The sequence below is a fragment of the Crocodylus siamensis genome, chromosome 7 (genome assembly GCF_052110815.1).
Source record: "Crocodylus siamensis isolate JL-2025a chromosome 7, ASM5211081v1, whole genome shotgun sequence".
Lineage (NCBI taxonomy): Eukaryota > Metazoa > Chordata > Crocodylia > Crocodylidae > Crocodylus > Crocodylus siamensis.
In genome coordinates, this window is record NC_143401.1 from 40,599,610 (window position 1) to 40,620,618 (window position 21,009).

Genomic DNA, 21,009 nt, shown 5'->3' on the forward strand with positions numbered 1-21,009 from the left:
TACAGATCCCAAACCCCGCTAAACCCTAAAACATATATTTGTCATGTATCCAGTAGGTTAATTTTATTATTAAAGAAAATAATATTGTACTTTTCACCCTAAGATCTTCAGGATCCAAAATGCTTTATAAGTAACAGACAAAATTCTTACCTTCAGTACACACGCACATTTGTTTTATCAGTGCAGATCTCTGGGATATATTCTGCCTATTTCACCATGTTACATGAACTATTCTTCATTAGATACACATGCAGAGAAATCAGTTCACCTAGCAAAAGAAAAAAAATGCATAAAGCAACACTGCATACACACTTATTGGGGGGGGAGGAAATCAAGAAAAAAAACCTACCTGACTAAGTACAGGTGGAACTTAGATAGGAAGAATAGAGTTACTCAGACTGGTTAGTACTGGAGTGCTATTATAACCATGATGGTCAATGAGACCCGATAAAAAAGGCCTTGTTTTTGAAAGCTTGTCTAACTTTATCCCCAACTTCGTCCAATCAAAACTATTACCCACAAAAATCCTTGATTCAGACTGGATAATAATTTAATCTCTTGTGTAAATTGGCATATTTAACATTGGAGAACTTTAATGACCCCATATTCCTAGAACCTTTTATTTTTACTTACTGGTTTGGGGCTGACTTAGAGAAATATCATTAAACAGACTACCAAATATCCTGTAACATTTGGATATTCTGTGCAGGTCTCCAATCCAAATACCTAACTCTAAGCAGCTATTAACAATTGTCTGAAGTGGTATGAATGAAGATTTTAACTTCAGCTCGGTTAAGAATGGTAATTCTGGTTTGCAGGGTAGTTCAAGATTTCACAGTTTCTTTTCAACTTTGGTTTGGAAAGAAATCTATCAAAAAAATGAAGTTCTCTCCCAAAAGGCATTACCATTCTCCACTCAGCTCTATACATAGACAGTGCTCCAGGATGGTCTGCCTGAGTGGTTCTGGAAAGGAAGGCCAGGGAAACCAGAAATCTGAGGCAGTCACTTGAATGGACTACCCTGGTCATCCAAGAAGGTTAGGCTTCCTGGGTTTTCTAGCTCTTGGCCTCTGCCAGTCTGGTGGAAGGACGCAACACAATTAATCAACTTTAGTAAATTTTATTTAATTGAATCAACTAATTTTGATGATAATTTTTTCTCACTAGCTTTAATTTTAATCTAGTACAGCTATCCGGATTTTTTTCTTCTATGGCAATCAAATTTAGGAAAAGCAAAGCAACAAAGATCTACCCAGCAGTTTCCTGTGCACTTTCAGACAGTGGAATTAAATAAACTTGCAACTAATATTTTGTTAACAAAGCAATAATATTTTTAACAATAAGAACAAAAATACTTGCTAAAATGAAATGTCTGAAAACACTGCCTTCTTCAGTTCAAGTAACCATAACATAAAACAAACACTGTTTATCATTCATTACTTTAATCTAATATAAAGTTAACACTAAACTTAGAAAGCAAAAACTGTGTTAGAAGTAGCTTTGTATTCTTTCTCCAATTTTAGAATGTTTTCCTTTATTAGGTTTCAATACACTAACATGTCACCCTATCACATACATGAGAATTCAAATAAATCTCTAAGTACATATAAGAGTTAGCTATAAGAGTTAAAATAAATGTACAAACCAAGCTATGCCCCATGCTGCAGTTCCTTACATTCATGCATTAACTATACATCTCTGTATCTAAATTCCATGGGGGAGATCTTATTTTAGTAAGAAATTTACTGAAATTTCTAGTGACAAGCACAATATAGAAATTACCTTTAAAACCATCCAAGATAAGTCTTTTAATGCTCTCCACATATTACACTAAAAGAAAGAACACACAGTATTATCTTTCATTACTGTTATTTTAAAATTGATAAGAAACCATTAGACACATGTGCACATATGTGCATATATAGCAGTGTTTAAAATCCACAAGAAGCAATTCCTTTAGTGATTTTTTAACGCTTATCAGTTTTGACTAGAACAGACAGAAAAAATGTGGTCTAGTTAGAACCAGAGTGCTTCACAATTGAATCCTAGCTCTCACCCACAACTCATTTCCCTTCTCCTACAGAAAAATGGATTGGGAAACAAACAAACAAACCTCATAGGAATGGGTTGAAGATCAACTACTGTTAGTAACATGGTTGCAAACAAAAGTCGGTGTGGTTCCGGAAGACTGGAGAAGAGCCAGAGTGGTCCCAAGAAAGAAAGGAAGGAAGATGCAGGGAATTACAGGCCAATCAGTCTGACATCCACCCCTAGAAAGATTTTGGAGAAAATCATCAAAGAATCCATCAGCTACAGGCTAAAGGAAGGCAACCTTTTGAATGCAAGCCAACATGGCTTTATTACTGGTAGGTCTTGCCTGACCAACCTTGTCTCCTTCTATGACTAGGTTACGCACTGCTGGGACAAGGGAGACTAAGTGGATGTCATATATCTGGATATTAAAAAAGCCTTTGACTTAGTCTCCCATGGTGTCCTCATGGTTAAGCTGTGGAGCTATGACCTCGACCATCACACAGTCCAATGGCTGGGAACTGGCTCTGGGGTCGGACCCAAAGAATACTAGTTGATGGGAGAGAATCAGCGTGGCGCAAGGTGGCCAGTGGCATCCCTCAGGGCTCAGTACATGGGCCCGTACTCTTCCAGTTCTTCATTAATGATCTGGATTTGGGCATCAGATGTGGGCTGGCAAAGTTTGTGGATGACAATGAACTGTCAGGGGAAAGTGGTCACACTGGAAAATATGTTGGGGTTACAGGCCGACCTGGACACATTCGCAAGGTGGGCAGACCAAAACTTGATGACCTTCAATGTAGAGAAGTACGGGGTGCCCCACCTTGGGAGGAAGCACCAGCAGCATACTTATAGGCTTGGCAGTGCTACGCCTATTAGCATCATGCCCGAGAGAAACTTGATTGGGGATCTTGATTGACCACTATGAGCCACCAATATGATGTCGTAGCTGGCAAAGCAAACGAAACTGGCATGCATCCACCAATGCATCTCAAGCAAAACCAGGGACATCGTCCTCCTGCTTTACTCGGCCTTAGGGAGACTGTAGTTGGAGTACTGCATTGTTTTGGGCCCCCCCACTTCAGGAGGGATGTGGATATGCTTGACAGAGTCCAAAAGGAAGCCACCCGTAGGATCAAAGGCCAAGTGGGCAAGCCTTACGAGGAGAGACGGAGGTACCTGGGACTCTTCAGCCCGGAGAAGAGAAAGCTCAGGGGGGACTTGGTGGCAGCCTACAAGTATATAAGCCAGGTGTATCAGGACCTGGGAGAACAGTTTCTCACCAGGGCTCCCCAAGGGACAACAAGGTCTAGTGGTCACAAACTCCTGGAAGGCCAACCTAGACTGGACATAAGAAAAAACTTCTTTACAGTCTGTGTGCCCAGAGTCTGGAACAGACTCCCCCCAGAGGTAGTGCAAGAATCTACTCTGGACTCAATCAGAAGGTGTCTCGATGTTTATCTTGCTGGGATTATTTGACCCCAGCAGACTTCCTGCCCATGGCAGAGGGGGCTGGATTCGCTGATTGCACAAGGTCCCTTCCAGCCTCTAATGTCCGTGAAACGTTTTTGTTTCGATCCCATGTTAGAAACTCAAATACGCAGATGGTCATCAAATGCAGGTAACACAGCAATAGAATCTTGAGATGAATACAAAGAAGGCATTTTTGTGTTTTTTAAAGTTACTACTTAGTGATATTATTACATGCTTCTGGCCTTAACGTGTTAATTTCACCAGCTGCAAAACTCAATAACCATGCCCAGAACCTAAATCTGACTTCTAATATGTGCATACATCTTCCAATAATTTAAAAAAAGTTACAGTTTTACCAAACAGCGAAATTGTACCTAAATGTTTCTGTCAAAAAAAACAGGAATAGAGAGAAAATTAGTTTTTAGACGTGCGCCAATACATCAGTCTGATATCGGATCGGAACTGATAAGAACAAAATTGTCTTTATCTGATATTGGTCTCATGGAGCCAATAATTTGGCCGATAAATACCCATACTGTGTGCAACAACAACACAACATGGAACACAGCCTGCAGAGCTGCCTCCAGCTAGAAAATTGGAAGAAGAGGGAGGAGGGAAGGGGTGCAACAGGGCAGATCAACACTCCTACAGTGAGGGAGGGGGCAGGGGCAGCTACTGCCTAGCCAGGGCAGGGGGGCATGGGACAGACGCATGGCTCATGGGGAGGGGGCAGCTTCCCCTGCTGCTTGTATCCCACCCAGGAGGGCAGGGGACATGTGCCCCTGGATTTGCATGGAACAGCATGGGCTGCAGCTGCAGGATGGAGCCAGAGCCAGCACTGCATGGGGCTTTTCTTGCCAGGGGCTGGGCTCAGAGTGGGCCCGGTTTAAGATCAGCCCCCAGCAAGAAAAGCCCCATGCAGTGCTAGCTCTGGTTCCGCTCCACAGCTGCAGCCTGCCCCACACCTCGCAGATCCCAGGGCACATGCTGCCCCCACCCTGCCCTCCCAGGGTGCAAGCAGCAGCAGCAGGAATTGTCCCCACCCCACGTGCCACGTCTCCATCCTGTGCCCCCTCCCGACTCCCCTTGGCAATGCCTGCCCCAGCCCCCTCCCTCACCACAGGGGCATTGATCCAACCCCCACCACGCCCCTTCCCTTCCCCTCTCCTTCCTCCACACCAGACTTCCCATCTGGAGGCTGTATTGAACATCAGATCAGTATTGGCCGATACACCTCCTTAAATATCAGCTTTCGGTATCGGCCTCCAAAATCTCTATTGGTGCACCCTTATCAGTTTTTCCCTCTGGTCTTGTCATTCTTATATCAAACCTCTTGCTGAATAATGCCATCATGGAGGGAAATGTTATGTTGGAACTAGAACAGGGATGGGCAATTATTTGTGCTGGAGGGTCACTTAGAGAGTTTTGGGGAGCTGCAGCCCCCCCGCCCCCTCCCCCTGCCAAGCCAGAACCCCCCACTTCCCCCCAGCCCACAGCAGCTCACCAAAACTCCCTAAGTAGCCCTCCAGCTCAAATAATAGCCCATCCCCATTCTACTTACAACATCTCCCTCCACGACAAGAAAACTTTGTAAGTGGCTCTGCCCTGGGCCCCAGGCCCAAGACCTAACCTTGCACTGTGACCACATGATGATCCTGGCCCTGGGAGTCTCCATGAAAACTGGCCTAGGACCCATGCGGGCAGGGTATGCTCAGCCAGCTGGGTGAGATGGGGCCACGGGCAGACAAAAAGCTGGGAACAGGACATACCCCATATTGCACATACAGGACCAGTCACGTGAACAACAGCCTGGGCTGCCCACTGTGCCTAGGTTGGGTGGGGCTGAGGAACCCACTGCAGGCCACATTTTACCCACCCTGAACTAGGAAGTTCCATGACAGTTGAAAAGGGGCAACTAAGGAGAGCAAATCTCCTGCATACCAAAGTACCTGCAGACAGTATAGTAACAAGGGTTGGGCAACTGAAGAAGGGAGTACAGAAAAAAAACAGCTGATGCCATGAGATCAGAAGTTCCTGCTGCCCCTGTGTGTGGCAGCTGCCCTGGGTACCCAGTCAAGTTGTTGTGCCACTGCCTGCAAGTACCTGAACTACTGCAAAGGAAATCCCTAGAAGTACATGCCTACAACACATATTCTTTTTTACTCTGGGGCATGTCTTTGACCTAGCCAACTCCACTTGAGCAGTGGTGCTCAGGCTTTTGGCCCCACAGGCCAGGTGAGCAATGTGGAGACAGTTCACAAGTTGGATCAAGCCCTATGAGGCCTTGGCTTGTCCCGCATGCCAGGATCAGGCCCTGGAGCCAGGCACTGCACCCTCCTAACCCAGGATCAGGACCCGGGGCCCTGGGCCACCCCCATGTCCTGGGCTCAGGCCCTGGCAGCCAGCGTTTCCCCTGCCCAGGCACTCAATTCAGTGTGCAGGGCCTGGGGTTCCTCACAGGTCTGGAAATCTGGCACCACAGGAGCGGTGCCATCACCTCCTTTCTACCAAATTTCCAGACTTGTGGGAAGCCCAGCAGGCTGAATGGCACAGCACCAGTGCTCGTGTAATTCAAGTGAGCCAAAGCTGGAGAACGACCCCACTCTTGAGTTGCATTAGCAGATGGCAAGTTTCACTAAGTCAAGCTGTGGCATGTACATCAAACAACTAGAGCTAGAAATGTCATCATACCCCATACTGCACATATGGAACTTGGATTAGAAGCAGCCCTTGAGTTAACCCAGCAGTGAAGACATTCTTTTAGGGACATTTCCATCCCAGTTATAACAGCCTCCGTCCATGAATCTGCAAAGCTTTCCCTAGGTTTTTTTCCTAGAAGGCATACCTACTTCATTCAGACTGCATCCCAAAACTCATTTTGCTGGCCAAGAGACTAAACTCTTCCACACCATCCTCCTCCAAAATGGGAGGCTTACTTATTACTGGCCCTTAATCACCATAGAAAAAACCATCAAACAATAGTCACCTGGTGATATATGGGCTGATATTTCTTTGTCTAACACTTTTTTTTTTAAACAGGTTGGCAGTTTTAAGACTAACTAGTTCAAGGAGATGTAGGCTTTCATAGGCAACAGCTTACTTCACCAGATGCTAAACTCATTGACAAAACTCAAGCATCTCTTAACCAGTTAGTCTCCAAGGGACACATAGCACATAACATTTAAGATGCATTAACTGCACTTAAAACCCAAGTGTCCATGTTTCAAACAGAGGAACACAAGCTAAATGCAATCCTATGGTAGCAGAGTTATGAGTTGTCACAGGAGGATTAACTTAAGATAGTACTAAGCAGCATGTGTTCCGCGAGGCAAGACTGCTCTAGGGAAATAACAAGTCCAGGATTCAGATGCAGTGCCAGGGCTAGGACCAAGCACCAAGCAGCCGATTGTGGACCCCAGCCCAGGGACTGACTGCACAAGGGCCAGCTCAAGTCTGGCAGGGGCAGAGGCCGGCTCAGGCGACAGATTCAGCAGCATGAGTGACACCTTGCCCCCGGCTCAGCTCCCTGGGCCTCCTTCTGCCCAGGTCCAGAATCAGGGACCCGGGGCGGGGGTCGGCAGGAAGGACCTGGTAGGGAGCTGCAGCCTAGCGCCGGCGGGGCAGCGGAGTCACTGCAGAACGGCGCTTCCCACTATCTGGGAAAGGCACGTGCGAAGGCCCCGGGCATGGCGGAGGCACACGCACGGATACCGGCGGCAGCAGGGCTGAGGCACAGTAGCGCGCGTGTGCCGCGACGGAGAGGCAGGGCTCTGACCGAGGGCAGAGCCGCCGACCTACCGAGTGCTGTGGTCGAGCGTGGTACCCTCAACGCCCGCCCCGCCTCACAAAACCCCAACCAGACGGTTCAGAGGCAGCGCAAAGCCCACTTGCTCCCCGGTATTTCCGAGGGAGGGCAGTGCGCAAACAGCCTCGCCCCGCCCCCTCTCAACGCACGGGGGGGGGCGGTGGCGCCCCGAGAGCAGCAAGTGCGCAGGCGCGGCGGGGAGGCGCGCGCGTCCAGTGGCCCCTCGGTCTCGTCCCCTCCGGCCATTTAAAGGCAGCGGCGGGGCCGGGTCGGGCCTATTGTGCCGCTGGGTCGCGTCGGGCGCGCAGCTCTATCTTCGCTACCCCAGCCGCTGTTGCCATGTACCGTTACCTGGGGGAGCTGCTGGTGTCCCGTGCGGGCAGCGCCGGCTTGGTGCTGGCGGGCGCGGAGCCTGGCGCCGCGGTGGGGGCCGGGGCGGTGGCAGCGGCCGCGGCGCAGCGGCGGCGTTACAGCGAGGCGGAGCGGGAGGATGACCCCAACTTCTTCAAGATGGTGGAGGGCTTCTTCGACCGCGGCGCCGGTATAGTGGAGGACCAGCTAGTGGAGGGGCTGCGCACGCGGGAGAGCCTGGAGGAGCGCCGTCACCGTGTCCGCGGCATCCTGCGCATCATCAAGCCCTGCAACCACGTGCTCAGCGTCTCCTTCCCTATCAAGCGTGACAACGGCGAATGGGAGGTGGTCGAGGGCTACCGGGCACAGCACAGCCAGCACCGCACCCCCTGCAAGGGAGGTGAGGCCCCGCGCATGCGCCCGCGCTCCTGCCTCACGGCCCCCTTCCCCCCCCCCCGCCTGGCCCATGTTGGCGACCCTGCTGTTCCCTAAGTGCTATTGCCAGATAACGATCGTATGTGTACGATCATTGTAACCCTTGTATGATCAATAAGAGTTCACGTGTTCAAAATGTATGATAATTGTTGAGGCAGCAAACTGATGCAGTATCTGCAAAACCCAAGTTGCACTCGGGGAGTCTTAACTGATTTGGGTTTGCTGTCAGCGCTTGCTTCAAAATGAAGAAATGTTTCAGCTTTGCCCAGTTCCTCCTTACTGGCAACTTACAGGGAGCACTATAAAGTAAATAAGAAGACTAATTTGCCTGCTTATTTGTATATTTGCACATTGTTTTTTTCAGCATATGATAGTTTTTCAGCAAATACAATCATTTTGACCTACCGATTGGATACTTTAATATTGAAGACCTAGCAATGCTGCCCTGAGGCCTGGTGCTTCTCCCTCCAGCTGTACACCCGGCAGCAAAGCAGCAGCTGAGCAGACCTGTGTGCAGGCCTGTGCCTCATTCAGTTGTAAATCACTAGAAACAGATACCATCCTATTTTTGACGGTTCCCCTCAACAAAGCCCCACTGGGAGAAGCGGATCCATGACGGGCTGGCCAGGCTGCTCAGACAAGGCTCAGTAACCATCTCTGTGCCACTTGCCAGGAGTTGTCCCTTCTCTGGGAAGGTAGAAAGGGAGGGAGAGAAGTCCCCTTAGCTGAATGGGCAGCTTGGCTCCACAGCCTTCATTTGCTGTCAGCAGTTCTTTCTCATGTCACCCCAGTGTTTCATCATGAGGCATCAGACTCCCGAAACACTGTGCTCTTTTTGGGGTGAAAGTGCCTTTTCTGAGCCAGAGCAGATGATGGAACAATCAGAAGTAACCCAGAGAAGGGCTCAGCTTTAAGGAGTCTGGAACCTCAGCTATGAAAAATGAGTGTAGTTCTGAAGGAAGTAGGGGAGAGGTGATTTTAACCCCTTTTGGGTTTTCTTAATTCACGCTGTCTGATCTTTGCACAAAACATCCTCATGCAAAATTGGGAAAAAGGGACAGGTTAGTTTGGCACGGTTTCAGATAAATGTATTGAAAGGGCCCAAAACAAATGGTCTTCTAAGATAAAGCTGACTTGGTACGTGTCCAGTCAGCTACATGCTCCCTTCTACCACCATCCCTCAAGGTTCAGTGCATTTAGTTATCCCTCCTTTAAAAGAAGCAAGAGATTAATCTCAGCTGGTTAGGAAGGTTATGTTCCTTAATGCTATCCTAAACTTGGCCAGGATTGTATCTCCTTGAAAGATGGAGTTAAAATACATCAGGCCTGAATAATATCACAGTCTGTACTGCATAATTTGTTTTAATTGTGTTAACTAGTTTGAGATCATTTCAGGAGGATGTATGATCTTAGACTGAAGGGACTAGTAGTGAAATAGGCAAAAATGCAGGCCAGGTTTCTCGGGAGTGAAGCAATTAAATGGAACTTAACTTTTGTAGAGAATGTGACTCAAAAGCTTTTCTTTATGAGGTTTTCTGATGGATCCCATGTTTCACTCCGCTAGAAAAAAGTTTTGGTGGCAGTTTTGTTTTCTGTTACTAGGAATTCTTGGAATAGACATTTAGTAGCTTGCTCTGATTGGAATTGTTTGTTATTCTGATTTCTTAAACATATCAGTCTTTTCAAGACGGATGTTTTCTTCTGTGGCCTCGGGTAATTTGTTTTTGAGGTTTTGTTGCTTTAGAAGTTGGACTGCTTGCATACTGCTTAACTTCTCCAAGGTTAAATAGGTACTGATTTTCCTATAATGGATTTGGTTAAGATCTAGAAGTACAAAAGAAGTCCCAAACTGGTCATTTTAAAACATACTACTGTGAAAATTAATTTTTTAAGTTCCTTTGTCATAGGCAGTGGCTTCCTTTGTAGGAACTAGAATGTACGTCCCCTATTGTCATGATCTTGTCAGAAGTATGGATGGCTGTTACTTCCTGATGTCCTCTCTTAGGTAGAGATGCTCCTCTGTTTCTGTTTCTGCTCTTCACTTTATTCCTTATAGTGTAGATGTGCAAAGAGCATTCTGAGCTACCACTGTTATTGCTCATAGCCACATCTTTACTGTAATCAAGTTAAAGTTGGTTTTTGCCACTCCATTTTCTGATATTTGAAGTCTTCTGGTGATTTATGTAATAATGTATCATGAATATAATGATTTTTTTTTTACTATAAAATGGTACGCAGTGCTGTCTAGAATAGATAATGACATTGCATCCACTACTATAGTATTGAAAGACTAGTAAAGTACTCAGCATCTATGTTGGTTTCTTCATTGCTGCTTTTCCTTTTTTTTATTTCATGTTTCAAATGGCAAAAATTGTATTCATGTTTTTCCCTAAGGAGGGAGGGTCCTGCTAGTGTCACTGCATTTTCTTCTGCTGTCATTGCCAAATGTCATAGAACAGGGGTTGGCAACTCCTGGCATGTATGACACATGAAGGTATTTTGCCTGGCATATGTGCCTTGGTGGATGGCAGGGGACAGGCAGAAGATGCGCTGCCACAGGAAGGATTGGGCCCCTCACAGACCCCAGCACAGCATCCCAGCTGCCTGCCAGTCAGTCCAGGCTCTGGAGAGGCCCCTGCTGCCTGCCATAGAACTCGGGCTGCTTGCAGTGGGCGGGCAGCAGGGGGGCTACAAGCAGCTGCACAAGAGTCCGTGGAGCCCAGGCCTGCCTCATGGAAGGCAGTGGGTGCACACACACCTCTCAGTGGATGGTAGGGAAGTGAGTAGGGCTATATGGCCACTACAAGAATTGGGTTCCTCATGGTTCCCCTGTAGTCTGCCCTGATATGCTAACATTTTATAAGTTGAAGTTGTGGGTGTTTTTGGCACTCTGCCCCAAAAAGTTGCCAATCCCTGCCATAGAGCCTTCAGGCTCCAGTATTTAATTCCTTTTCAGCAAAGAGGTCCTGCTTTTGAGTATTCATGGCAAGAGACGGGTTTGTGGGAGAAGGCGAGAGAATAGTTCATGAGGAGTAACACTATATATTTTATTTGTGGTGTATAAGATACATCATCTTTGATCTAGGCAGAGTACTGATCTTTAATAATCCAACAACTATTGAGACCAAATAGACAACACATGCTTGCTAGGAAGTGTCAGTTTATCATAAAACTTTAAGTTTTCAGATGCTTTCAAATAGTTTGTTTAGAGGAGACTATCCCAGCTGCAGGGAAGGTGCTCTTCTTCAGCACTTGTGGGTGCATCAGCCTTTGAGCTTCTGCCTAATAGCTGTATTAAACTTTAAGCATCATTATTTTCTACTGATATGAAGGTGAAGAATTGTTTTTGTTTCCTCCTTCCTCTCTTGGCTCCTGAGAGAAAGGAACAGATTATTGATGCTGTGGTTTTTTACCAAAACCAATTTACTTCTGAGGCAGATTTCCATTCATAATTTTGAGTCATCCTCCTCAAGACTGTTGATCATATGCTGATGTTACTGCTTTTGGCTTCTAAAAAAGCATCAGTGTAATAAAATGGGTCTAAGTTGCACAAAGCTGTCTGGAGTCTTTGGAAGATGCCATACTGCATTGTATAATATTTGGAAAGCTATTCTCCAAATTTAAACTGGCGTTCTGCTGAAACTGGTGGTTTGGGCCCATCAGCTCACCATTTTATATCCAAACATAGATTTTTCAAAACTTGCGTACATGGTAACTATTACACACTCTTTCAGTTGCATATACTTTAGCGGAGAGGAAAACACTAGCTGAAGTATATGAAAGCAGGGCTCAGTTTTGTATCATAAATTATCCACCACACAGGAAAATTGCTAGCTATGGTCACCTCTCACTGAGGAGTGTGGAAAATGGTCTGTACAGAAATGACAACCATCTCTGCCACACAAATTGTTTCAAGGAGAAAGCTGGCACGTTGAGTTCTTGGGGAGGCTTTTGGGCCAAGACAGATGCAGTTCCTAGGTTTTTTTCTGTTGCTGGTGAAGCTCTATTTCAAAATCCTAGTAAAAGGAAAGCTCTCGATGTGGGTTGATATATTAGGGGAAGAAACTTCATATTTTGATAAAGATTTATGTTTTATATAAGGTGTAGAAGAATTTGTGGTTAATTGCAAATAACAATGTTTGAGCAGGTGTGCTTCATCTTGGTAAATTATTATTAGTAAGTACATTAGTGTCAGTAATCAAAATAATATCCTGAGTAATTTGTGAGCTTCGAGTATTAGACATGTAATCAAATTTGGCTTAATGTCCTTATTTTAAGTCTAGATAAGGAAAATACTTAATCGAGGACATAGAAAATACTAAACTGAAAGATGAGAGATGTTATTTCCAAATATCAGTATTTTATACTCTTTAGATGTTACGGACCAGGGGTTAAAGTAGGTTCTAGGGTTTAAAGTACATAATGCTATACGTAGGGACCTACCTAACTCGCAGCAAGAAAAAGCAATTTCTGTGGCTTGGTCATGGCCCAAAGAGCCAATTACATAGTGTCCCCACCCATTGGTGCTGATTGTCAGGGAGGCCCCAGGTGGAGGAGGAAAGATGGGGCAGATGCCATCCTGACTTCCAGCTGCCCTTTGTGTGGCCCAGTCCTTCGATGCTAATTGGCAGAGAGGCACAACAGGACAGCTGCAGTCTTGGCTCTGCTGCTCTTTGTGCCTTCCCACCACCAGATGCCTTCCCCTGTAGTGTGGACTGCAGCAGTGGGGATCCAGCATTTTCTTTTTATTAAGTTTTTTGGTTGATTTCCTGGGAAATCACAACCAATGCCATTGTTAGCAGGGATTGCCACTTTTTTGCTGTTTCTGCAAAAATTGTGAAACCACAATTTAAGTAGGTCTCTAACTATAAAACAAGTATTTCTCTTTAGTGTTCTCTTGTTCTAGGTTATCATCCTCATGTCCTGTTCCTAATACCCATGACAGAAATCTCCTAAGAAGTTCTATGGTCCATTTATAGCAGAGTCGGCAACGTTTTTGGCTGCAGTGCTAAAATCACCCCAACCTCCACCCATGCCTTGACTTGGCATGCCAGAGAGCCACAAGGGGCCCAATCCTCATTGCTGGCAGTAGCTGTGTGCATGCCTCCAGGTGGATGGCAGGGGGAGGGGCTGGGGTTGCACTGCCCCAGCCCCTTTCCTGCCATGGCTGCAAGCCGCATGTAAACCTGCCACTGTCATGGAGCTAGTGCCAGGCTCTGGGCAGCTGTAGCAGGCAGCCAGGAGGCTGCAAACAGCTGTGCCAAGCCTGCAGCCCCGGCACTGGGGCAGCCAAGGTTGCACTGTCCCAGCCCCTTCCCTGCCACACACTATGAGCTGCAGGTACACCTGCTCTTGTCATAGGGCTGGTGCCAGGGCTCCAGAACCCAGCGCAGCTGTTTGTAGTCTCCCAGCTGCCTTCCACAGCCAGCCCAAGCTCTGGTTAGCTATAGCAAGTGGCTGGAAGGCTGCAAACAGCTGTGCTGGGCTCCAGGGCCCCGGCACCAGCGACACACATGCCTCTGAGCAGATGGTGAGGAAGGAGCCAGGGTTGCGCTGCCCCAGGCCCCTTCCTAGCCATGCACCCAGAGGTGTGCACACAGCTGCCTCAGCCTTAGAGCTGGTGCTGGGGCTGCAGAGCCCCACATAGCTGTTTGCAGCCTACCAGCTGCAGCCAGCTTGGGCTCTTGGCAGCTGCTGGCAGAAGCTGCCCAGAGTCTGAGTCAGCTGTGTTGTGCCAAGGAAAATGGCCTCATGTACCATGCTCTGACCCAGGTGTGCTTGCTGATCCCTGATTTATAGTGAAGTGTAGGTACTAATGTCTGGATGTAATTACTGGTATTTACAAAATCTAAGGCCAGTAATTTTTGTAGTTAGCTATTCATAGTTTCTTTCTAGGGTCGGAAGGGACCTGAGCAGATCATCTAGTCCGACCCCCTGCCATGGCAGGAAAGAATACTGGGGTCAAATGACCCCAGCAAGATGTTCATCTAACCACCTCTTAAACACCCCCAGGGTAGGAGCCTGCACCACTTCTCTTGGAAGCTGGTTCCAGACCCTAGCCGCCCTGACCATGAAGTAGTGCCTCCTGATATCTAACCTAAACCTACCCTCTGCCAGCTTGTGACTGTTATTCCTGGTCACTCCTGGTGGTACTTGGGGAAACAGTGACTTCCCCAATGCCTGCTGATCCCCCCTGAAAGCGAAACAGACTGTCTTGTGAAAGAAAAGCAAAAAATGCACAGAAATTCTTAATGCTTCTCATAGTCTAAGGCAGGGCTATCCAACTCATTTGAATTGGCAGGCTGAAACCAGACCATGGAGCTTCTTGTAAGTTGGATGATCCACCATTGGCGGGGCAAATGACAGCTGCATTAACTGTGGTGTACAGATTTTGCTGCCACATCTGGCCCAGCTACCAAAAGACAACCCAAACTTGGAGATCTTGATCTGGAAATTTGGTGGTGGGGCAACCAGCTTGATGAACACAGTGCTGGAAGGCATTCTCAGAAGGGTCTCAACCTGGAAATTCTACAGTGAGACAAGCAGTTCTCAACCCTGTTGACAGTGGTTCTGGCAGTTGTGGAGAAGAATGCTGCCATTGCTCAACCTGCTGCAGAATTTTTGGCCCTGCAGGCCATGATTTAAATACTCAAAAGCTGCCATTTTCATAGCCCTGGTCTATAGGCAATGTAGATTTAAAAAAAAAAATTAAGGCCTTACAAACAAAAGCTGGTTTAATCCAATAAGGTACCCTGTTCCATGTCAGTAGCAGTTCAGCCCATGTAGTAGTTCAGAGAAGAAATTGCTGCTCAGTGTCGTAGGTGAAATAACCCTGCTGCATATTAAAAATGCTGTCTGGTATAAGTTTATAACTTGTTTTTCATACCCTCAGAATTAGAGATGCTGCCTTAAATCACGTTTCTGCTCATATCTTCATAGCATTTCTTTTGTATTTCAGTATTATTGAAGAGGTAACTTATTGTATGGGCATGGGCAAGAATTGACTATAACTCAAAATAATAGATTTTATTTCTTTTCATGGTTAGGCATTTCCTTTCTCTAGGAACACTTAAACTGCTGTGAACTTTTCCAGGTTGGTTCTTTAAAAATTCTGCTTGATATTATTTGTACAGATCTTAAAGGCATTTCAGTTTCTGGGTTGAAGGGAGAAAGAAGTAAATGACGGTGAAGTCAAATAAAAGATTATTTTCCTTATTCCATCAGACTCATAGAAAAGAAGAAAACATTTTGTTGTCATGCCGTTCTTAGAGGTTATTACATGAAGTACTTGTGATTTACCGTGCATTCCTCCCCCCCCACACCTTCTTAAAACTGAGCTAATGCTTAGTGTTGGCTGAAGTGAAACCATGGATCATTCTTCCTTCCTATGCTTAAATGACAACTCATGCAAAGAGGTGGTGTTAACGGGAAACCACAGCTGCTCTTGCTCATCACAGTGGCAACTGCCTAGAGATCTACGGTCCAAATAGGGTACAGGAAATGAGAGACGGCAAAAGTACAGCTACTTCAGGGCAAAGTAGACTAGCTGTTTCTAACTAAAATAATTAACCTTTCTAAAAAAAATTAGTGTAGACTGTATAAGATTTGTTTTATGTCATTTTCAGCATAACATCCAGTTACTTGCAACTGTTCATTAGCAGATGCGTTTCTGATAGCATATAGGGCTTGAATAACGTACAGTTAGTGAAGAAAGTATCTTAGTGTTGCATACATTAGCATTTGCTGTCGACTTTACAGCTGCTTAATAGTATGAAAAGGGTTAAATGTTTGTTAATAGGACTCATTTACAATGGATCCAAAGCTTTTAGACTATTTTTGTATAATCTTTGAACTTCTTAAAACCTGTTCAAATGCCAACTGACTGTTTAGGGTGCTGTAATTTGTAAAGTAAATTTATCATGGGGTTGAGAGTCTTCGGCCTCTGTCTACACCAGTGATTCTCAACCTGGGTGCTATAGAATCCTGGCATGTCCTTTAAGGATGTCTCCGGGTACTACACAGTGTTAGTAGTTAGGTTTACAAACATGATTCACAAGATAAACCTAGGGTTTTCAAATGGCAATCCATGGTTGTGGTCTTTCTGAGTTCTTTGCAACAGAAAAACTGCTTTTTTTTCCGTAGGCAAAAAAAAAAGAGTGAAAACTAAGACTAGCATTTTCCAAGGAGTGCCTTTGAGTCTAAAAAGGTTGAGAATCACTGATGTATAATGCCTGCTTTTAATGGTTTAAAATTGATATAGCAAACCTGGTTTATAATTCCAGGGAAATAAGCTCTGCCAGCTTCTGACATACACCTTGCATTTTGTATCTCTGCCATGAGGTTTCAGCTTTTCAAAAATCTTGAAGTAAAAATGTAAAGAAGTAATAATCAGTAGTGAATAAATTTTCATGTCCAAGTATTTATCTTGGAGATGGAAGTTTCTTAATATTGTTCCCATAATTTGGAGATGCATAAATATGATTTCCTTATGTGGTGCTGCTTGGCAGACTCCCAGAAGGAACTAGTTTTGCTGAAAAAAGCTTTCATGTCTCCCCCTCTTTTCTGTTTTCTGTTTCTGTTCTCCTTCCTGTCTGCATATTAGTGGGCTTCTTACTAAAATAACTAGGTTTTCATTCCTCCACATTTACGTTCTGCTTCCTACTATTGTTTTCTCCCCCAGCAGCACCCCTACAGGGAATACTAAAACCGCTGCTAATGTTGGATCTGTCACTGGTAGCAGTCACTTATCCACAGTCACAATAGTTCAGACCAGTGAGTCTTCTTTGCATATACAGGGTGTACTGTAACTATACCGATGTAGTTAAAATCAGTAAAGCTTCATGTGTGGGCATGGCTACATGGATAGAATTTATTTCCATAGGGATAGAGTGAACTTGAAGAATCTTTGAACTGTGTCCATGCTGTCTTTAACAAATTGCAGAATATAAAATGTGGAGATTAAGCCTTCAGAAGTCACCAGGACTCTACCCCAGGAATCAAAACAGATATTATCTTGTTCTGCTAATCTTGCTAGCACTTTTGTGGGGCACGGGTTTGTACGCCGCTTCAATTTTAAGACATTTGAAACTTTATAGAAAAGGAGGTAGAATAAACCATTTGTACTGTGTGTGCACAGTCTACATCAGTGTTGTTTAATCTTTTTTTCCTGGCAGGCAGGATGAAAGTGCCCAATCCCTCCATTGGCTGGATCTGGCAGGGTCCTATCTGACTGTGCATAGCGAGGGGGTGGGGAATAGGGGTGTGGAGCTTGGTGCCAGTCTAGCCACTTGGTGGAAGGAGGCTTGGGCTAGCCCCAGTTTGGCCCTGTAGGGTAGGGGGAAGGGATGGGGGTGTGGCACAACCCCATGTGGGGAGTAGAGGGGGCACATGGCCCAGCCCCATGGGGAGAAAGGGGTGCTGCTCAGCCTTAACCTGGCAGACTGAAGAGAAGGGGTGTTGTGGCCAAGCTCAGACCCAACCCATGAAGCTTGAAATGTTGGCAGCAAACAGATGGCAGTATTGCCACTGCTTCCCTGACATTAAATTTCCCAACCCTGAGGAGTCCCGCGGGCTGGATTTGGCCCACAAGCTACATAACATCTTAGTTTCATAGGTCTGATGCATCTTCTTTGGGGCTAGTAAAAATATCAAATTTGAAGAATTGGAAAACCAGGACAGGACTGTAAGGGACTTCTTGGGTTGAATCTGGTCCCTTATTATTGCAGGCAATAGTGTCATGATCCCATTCATAACTAATTCAGTTCTTTTGTGAATCTGGTTAGGGCTTTTTGTCCTCACCATTCCTATTTGTAACTTTTTTTATCCAGCAGAAGAACAAAGGAACTTTCTTTTAATTTCCTGGGTACATTTATCCATGGCCACTTTGTGCCCATTTGTTCTTGAGTCAACATGGTCTTTGAACTTAAATTGCAGTTTTTCCTTAGGTGCTTGCCTGGTAATATATTTCTAGATGCAAAGATAAGAATCATATCACTTTTGAGCTTTTGCTTTTCTAGGTTTTGAGGCTTTCCACTCCCTTGATCATCGTAGCACAGGGATTGGCAGCGTTTTTGGGCAGAGTGCCAAAAAAACCTGCACCCTCTACTTGGAAGATGTTGGTATGCCAGGGGTGATTGGTGAGGGAGCTGTAAGGGGGTTGTTTTTGGCACCGCAGGCCTAGCTCCTTCCCTGCCATCCCCCACAGAGGCACCACATTCTGGCACGTGTGCCAGGGGTTGCCAGCCCCTGTTCAATAGTCAGTCTCTGCACCTGTTTGAAGTTGAATTAATCCTTTCTTTCAACATGGAATACTTTCTACATAGTATTCCAGGTAATGAATGCATTCGTTAATAGTTCCTGGTCTCAACTGGAAATACCTTGTTAAGTGCACCTTAGGCTTGCATGAGTACATTGCTTTGATGGCTCATATCGTAACCATTCTCTAGTCTCTTTTCTGACATTAGGACCAAAGAGGCAAGAGTTAATATGCTACATTAAGTTCTCTGTACATTGTACTAATACTTGTGAAGTAAAAGTTTGCTTAGTCCTTACTACAGCAACAAATTATGCCAAGAGTACACATTAATGAGCTACTCATGTTTGCCAGTAAGACATGCTTGGTTGCTGATGTAAAAAAAGTTTCATGTTCTTTGCACTTAGACAGGTGCTGCTTATTCAAATGAATCTTTGTGTGACCTTTATTAAAAGCTGTACCTCTGCGATCCGGCATGGATTAAGTTGAATTTATACCTCTGCATGCATGTTTTGCCCTTGAATGAAGTAGTAGAGTAGCTTCTCAAAGGACACAGATTGCTATAGTGAAATAGACCTTTGGTCCATCTAGTCCTGTACCCCAAGCCATTATTTCACTGTTCCCATATATTTATATTTGTCAGCAGTTTTATTTTGTAGCGTTGCTTGCCCATCTGTCTTTATTAGGATCCTCTGGAATTTGTTCTGGTTATAAGTAATTAAAGTTTTGTCATCTGCAACCTGCCATCTTCCTGTTTGCCCCTTTTGCAGATGATTAATCAGCATTAAGCAACAGCCTTAGGATGGGAGTCTGCATGACTAAGCTTCTGACTGGTCAGAAAATGACTACTCGTTCTGAAAAGGTTTGAGGGTCACTTTGGAGTAACTAGTTAATCTGTTCTAGTATATCAAACAAAAGCTCATGATTATGGTACTTTTCTGAACACATAGGGATAAACCCACAAGACTTGAATTAATTACTATGGTGCCTAGGTATTTTGCTGCCCAGTAAACTAACACCAAATTAGACGCTTAGCTTTCTATCCAATGCATGGAGAGAACTGGAAACCTGAAAATGCAGTTCTCAAAAATTAGTGGTGTCAGTAAGGGACCTGATTAAGGCAGCCAATAAAAATTGCCAAGGAGAGGAACAAGGTCTAAGCCTCAGGGGATATACTTAGAAACCTAGCTCTGGGCTAAGGATGTGAATGGTTAAACATTTAATTGTTCACATATTGATAACTGGTAATATCTTATTGGTTATTGTTTAACGTGGAGCAGGGAGCAGTCTGGAGGAGAAGTCTGGGGAAGGGAAGCAGTGCCATGTCCCTGAATACAGCTGGGCAGGCAAGAAGAGGGACTAGTAGCAGCTAAGGTGGGAAGCTATTGTGGCAGTGCAGCCCCAGCCCCAGCCCCCTCCCCATTGTCCACTCCAAAATGTATATGCATCTGCCACTGGCAGCTGCTTGCAGGCTCTTGGCCGCCTGTCACAGATGGCCGGGGCTCTGGGCAGGCCCAGGCTGCTTACAGTGGGCAACGGAAAGGCTACAAATAGTTGCAGTAGGGGTTGGGGCTGCACTGCCACAAGAAAGATCAGGTCCCTTGCGGCTTCCCTGCCATCTGGCAGAGGCATGCGTGACCCCGATGCCAATAGTGAGGCAGGCCAGGGCTCTGTAGACCCCAGTGTAGCTGCTTGCAGGCCTGGCCCCATACCAGCTGTGCACCATTGGCAGCAGTGGGTGAGGGGCTTTCCCAGCTTGCTGCTGCCACCTGTGGCTGCAGCTGGTCCCAGCCTCCAGGCAGCCACACACCATCAGGAGCAGTGGGTGAGGAGCTTTTCTACCCTGCTGCTGCCACTCTTGCATGGCTGCCCCAGGACCCAGGACAGCTGTAGGCAGCAGCAGCAAAACCCACCACAGCTCCATAAAGCCACAGGCGGCAGCAGCGGGTGAGGGCCTTTCCCAGCCCGCTGCTTCCACCAATGTACAGCTGCCCAGGGACTGGAGCTGGATGCAAGCAGCAGCGGGCCCTGCCACTGCTCTGTAAAGCTGCAGACAGCAGCAGTAGCCAAGGGGTTTCCCAGCCCACTTCTGCCACCTCTAAAGCAAGTGAGTATAATTGGGAGCTAGTCCCTGGTAGATATTTATTATTGATTAGCAAATTAACCAATAACATTGGCGGAGTTTAAACAGGTACTTCATTGTTATTTACATCCCTACTCTGGGCCTGTGAGAAGCACCGACACTGTTTGGGTTATCTGCTATTCACCCTCTCCTTAAAGCTTGTGATCTGGACCCATGTGACTTGCTTGCAAAAAACTAGACACATTGCCCATATTGCTCATCCAAAATTACCCAATAGCACCTGAGTTAGAAAGCAGGAAACCTGGGTGTGGGTCACTTCTTTATTGGATGGAGTGAGGATTTGAAAATGACCCTTCTACTTTCCAGAGGAATGTTTCAACCGCTGGGCATTTATAATGCATTTAATGGAGGCTTCTCTGGTTCCTGGCTGAGGATTGATCCTTTGTACAACATCTGGTAAGTGTGCTGTGAAAACGTGTCAGATTGTGCCCCATGGGCAAAAAGGGCTGGGTTTGAATATCCTGCTAGGGCATGGGTTGGCAACCTCTGGCACGTGAAGCCATTTTGCTTAGCGCACCA

General features: G+C 45.9%; 2 protein-coding genes across 11 annotated transcripts in view; one reads left to right on the forward strand and one right to left on the reverse strand.

Annotated features, from left to right (window-relative positions):
* SHLD2 (shieldin complex subunit 2) overlaps window positions 1–7,799 on the reverse strand; it is a 99,420-nt gene extending 91,621 nt beyond the window's left edge. For 6 of the 10 annotated variants that reach the window (XM_090057724.1, XM_090057729.1, XM_090057730.1 and 3 more), the window contains exons 1-3: window positions 7,661–7,799; window positions 1,783–1,830; window positions 151–268 (exon numbers count right to left, since the gene is read on the reverse strand). The gene's annotated coding sequence lies outside the window, so the exon portion shown is untranslated. Of the gene's footprint in view, window positions 1–150; window positions 269–1,782; window positions 1,831–2,113; window positions 2,271–7,302; window positions 7,412–7,660 lie in introns of those variants that run through there. The other 4 variants (XM_090057722.1, XM_090057723.1, XM_090057721.1 and 1 more) reach the window with 4 other exon arrangements.
* The window catches only part of GLUD1 (glutamate dehydrogenase 1), a 41,518-nt gene continuing 28,019 nt past the window's right edge, over window positions 7,511–21,009 (forward strand). Inside the window, exon 1 of the mRNA XM_090057732.1 lies at window positions 7,511–8,060. Within this exon, the coding sequence (XP_089913858.1) occupies window positions 7,649–8,060 (412 nt within the window). The 5' untranslated portion in view covers window positions 7,511–7,648. The remainder of the gene's footprint in view (window positions 8,061–21,009) is intronic.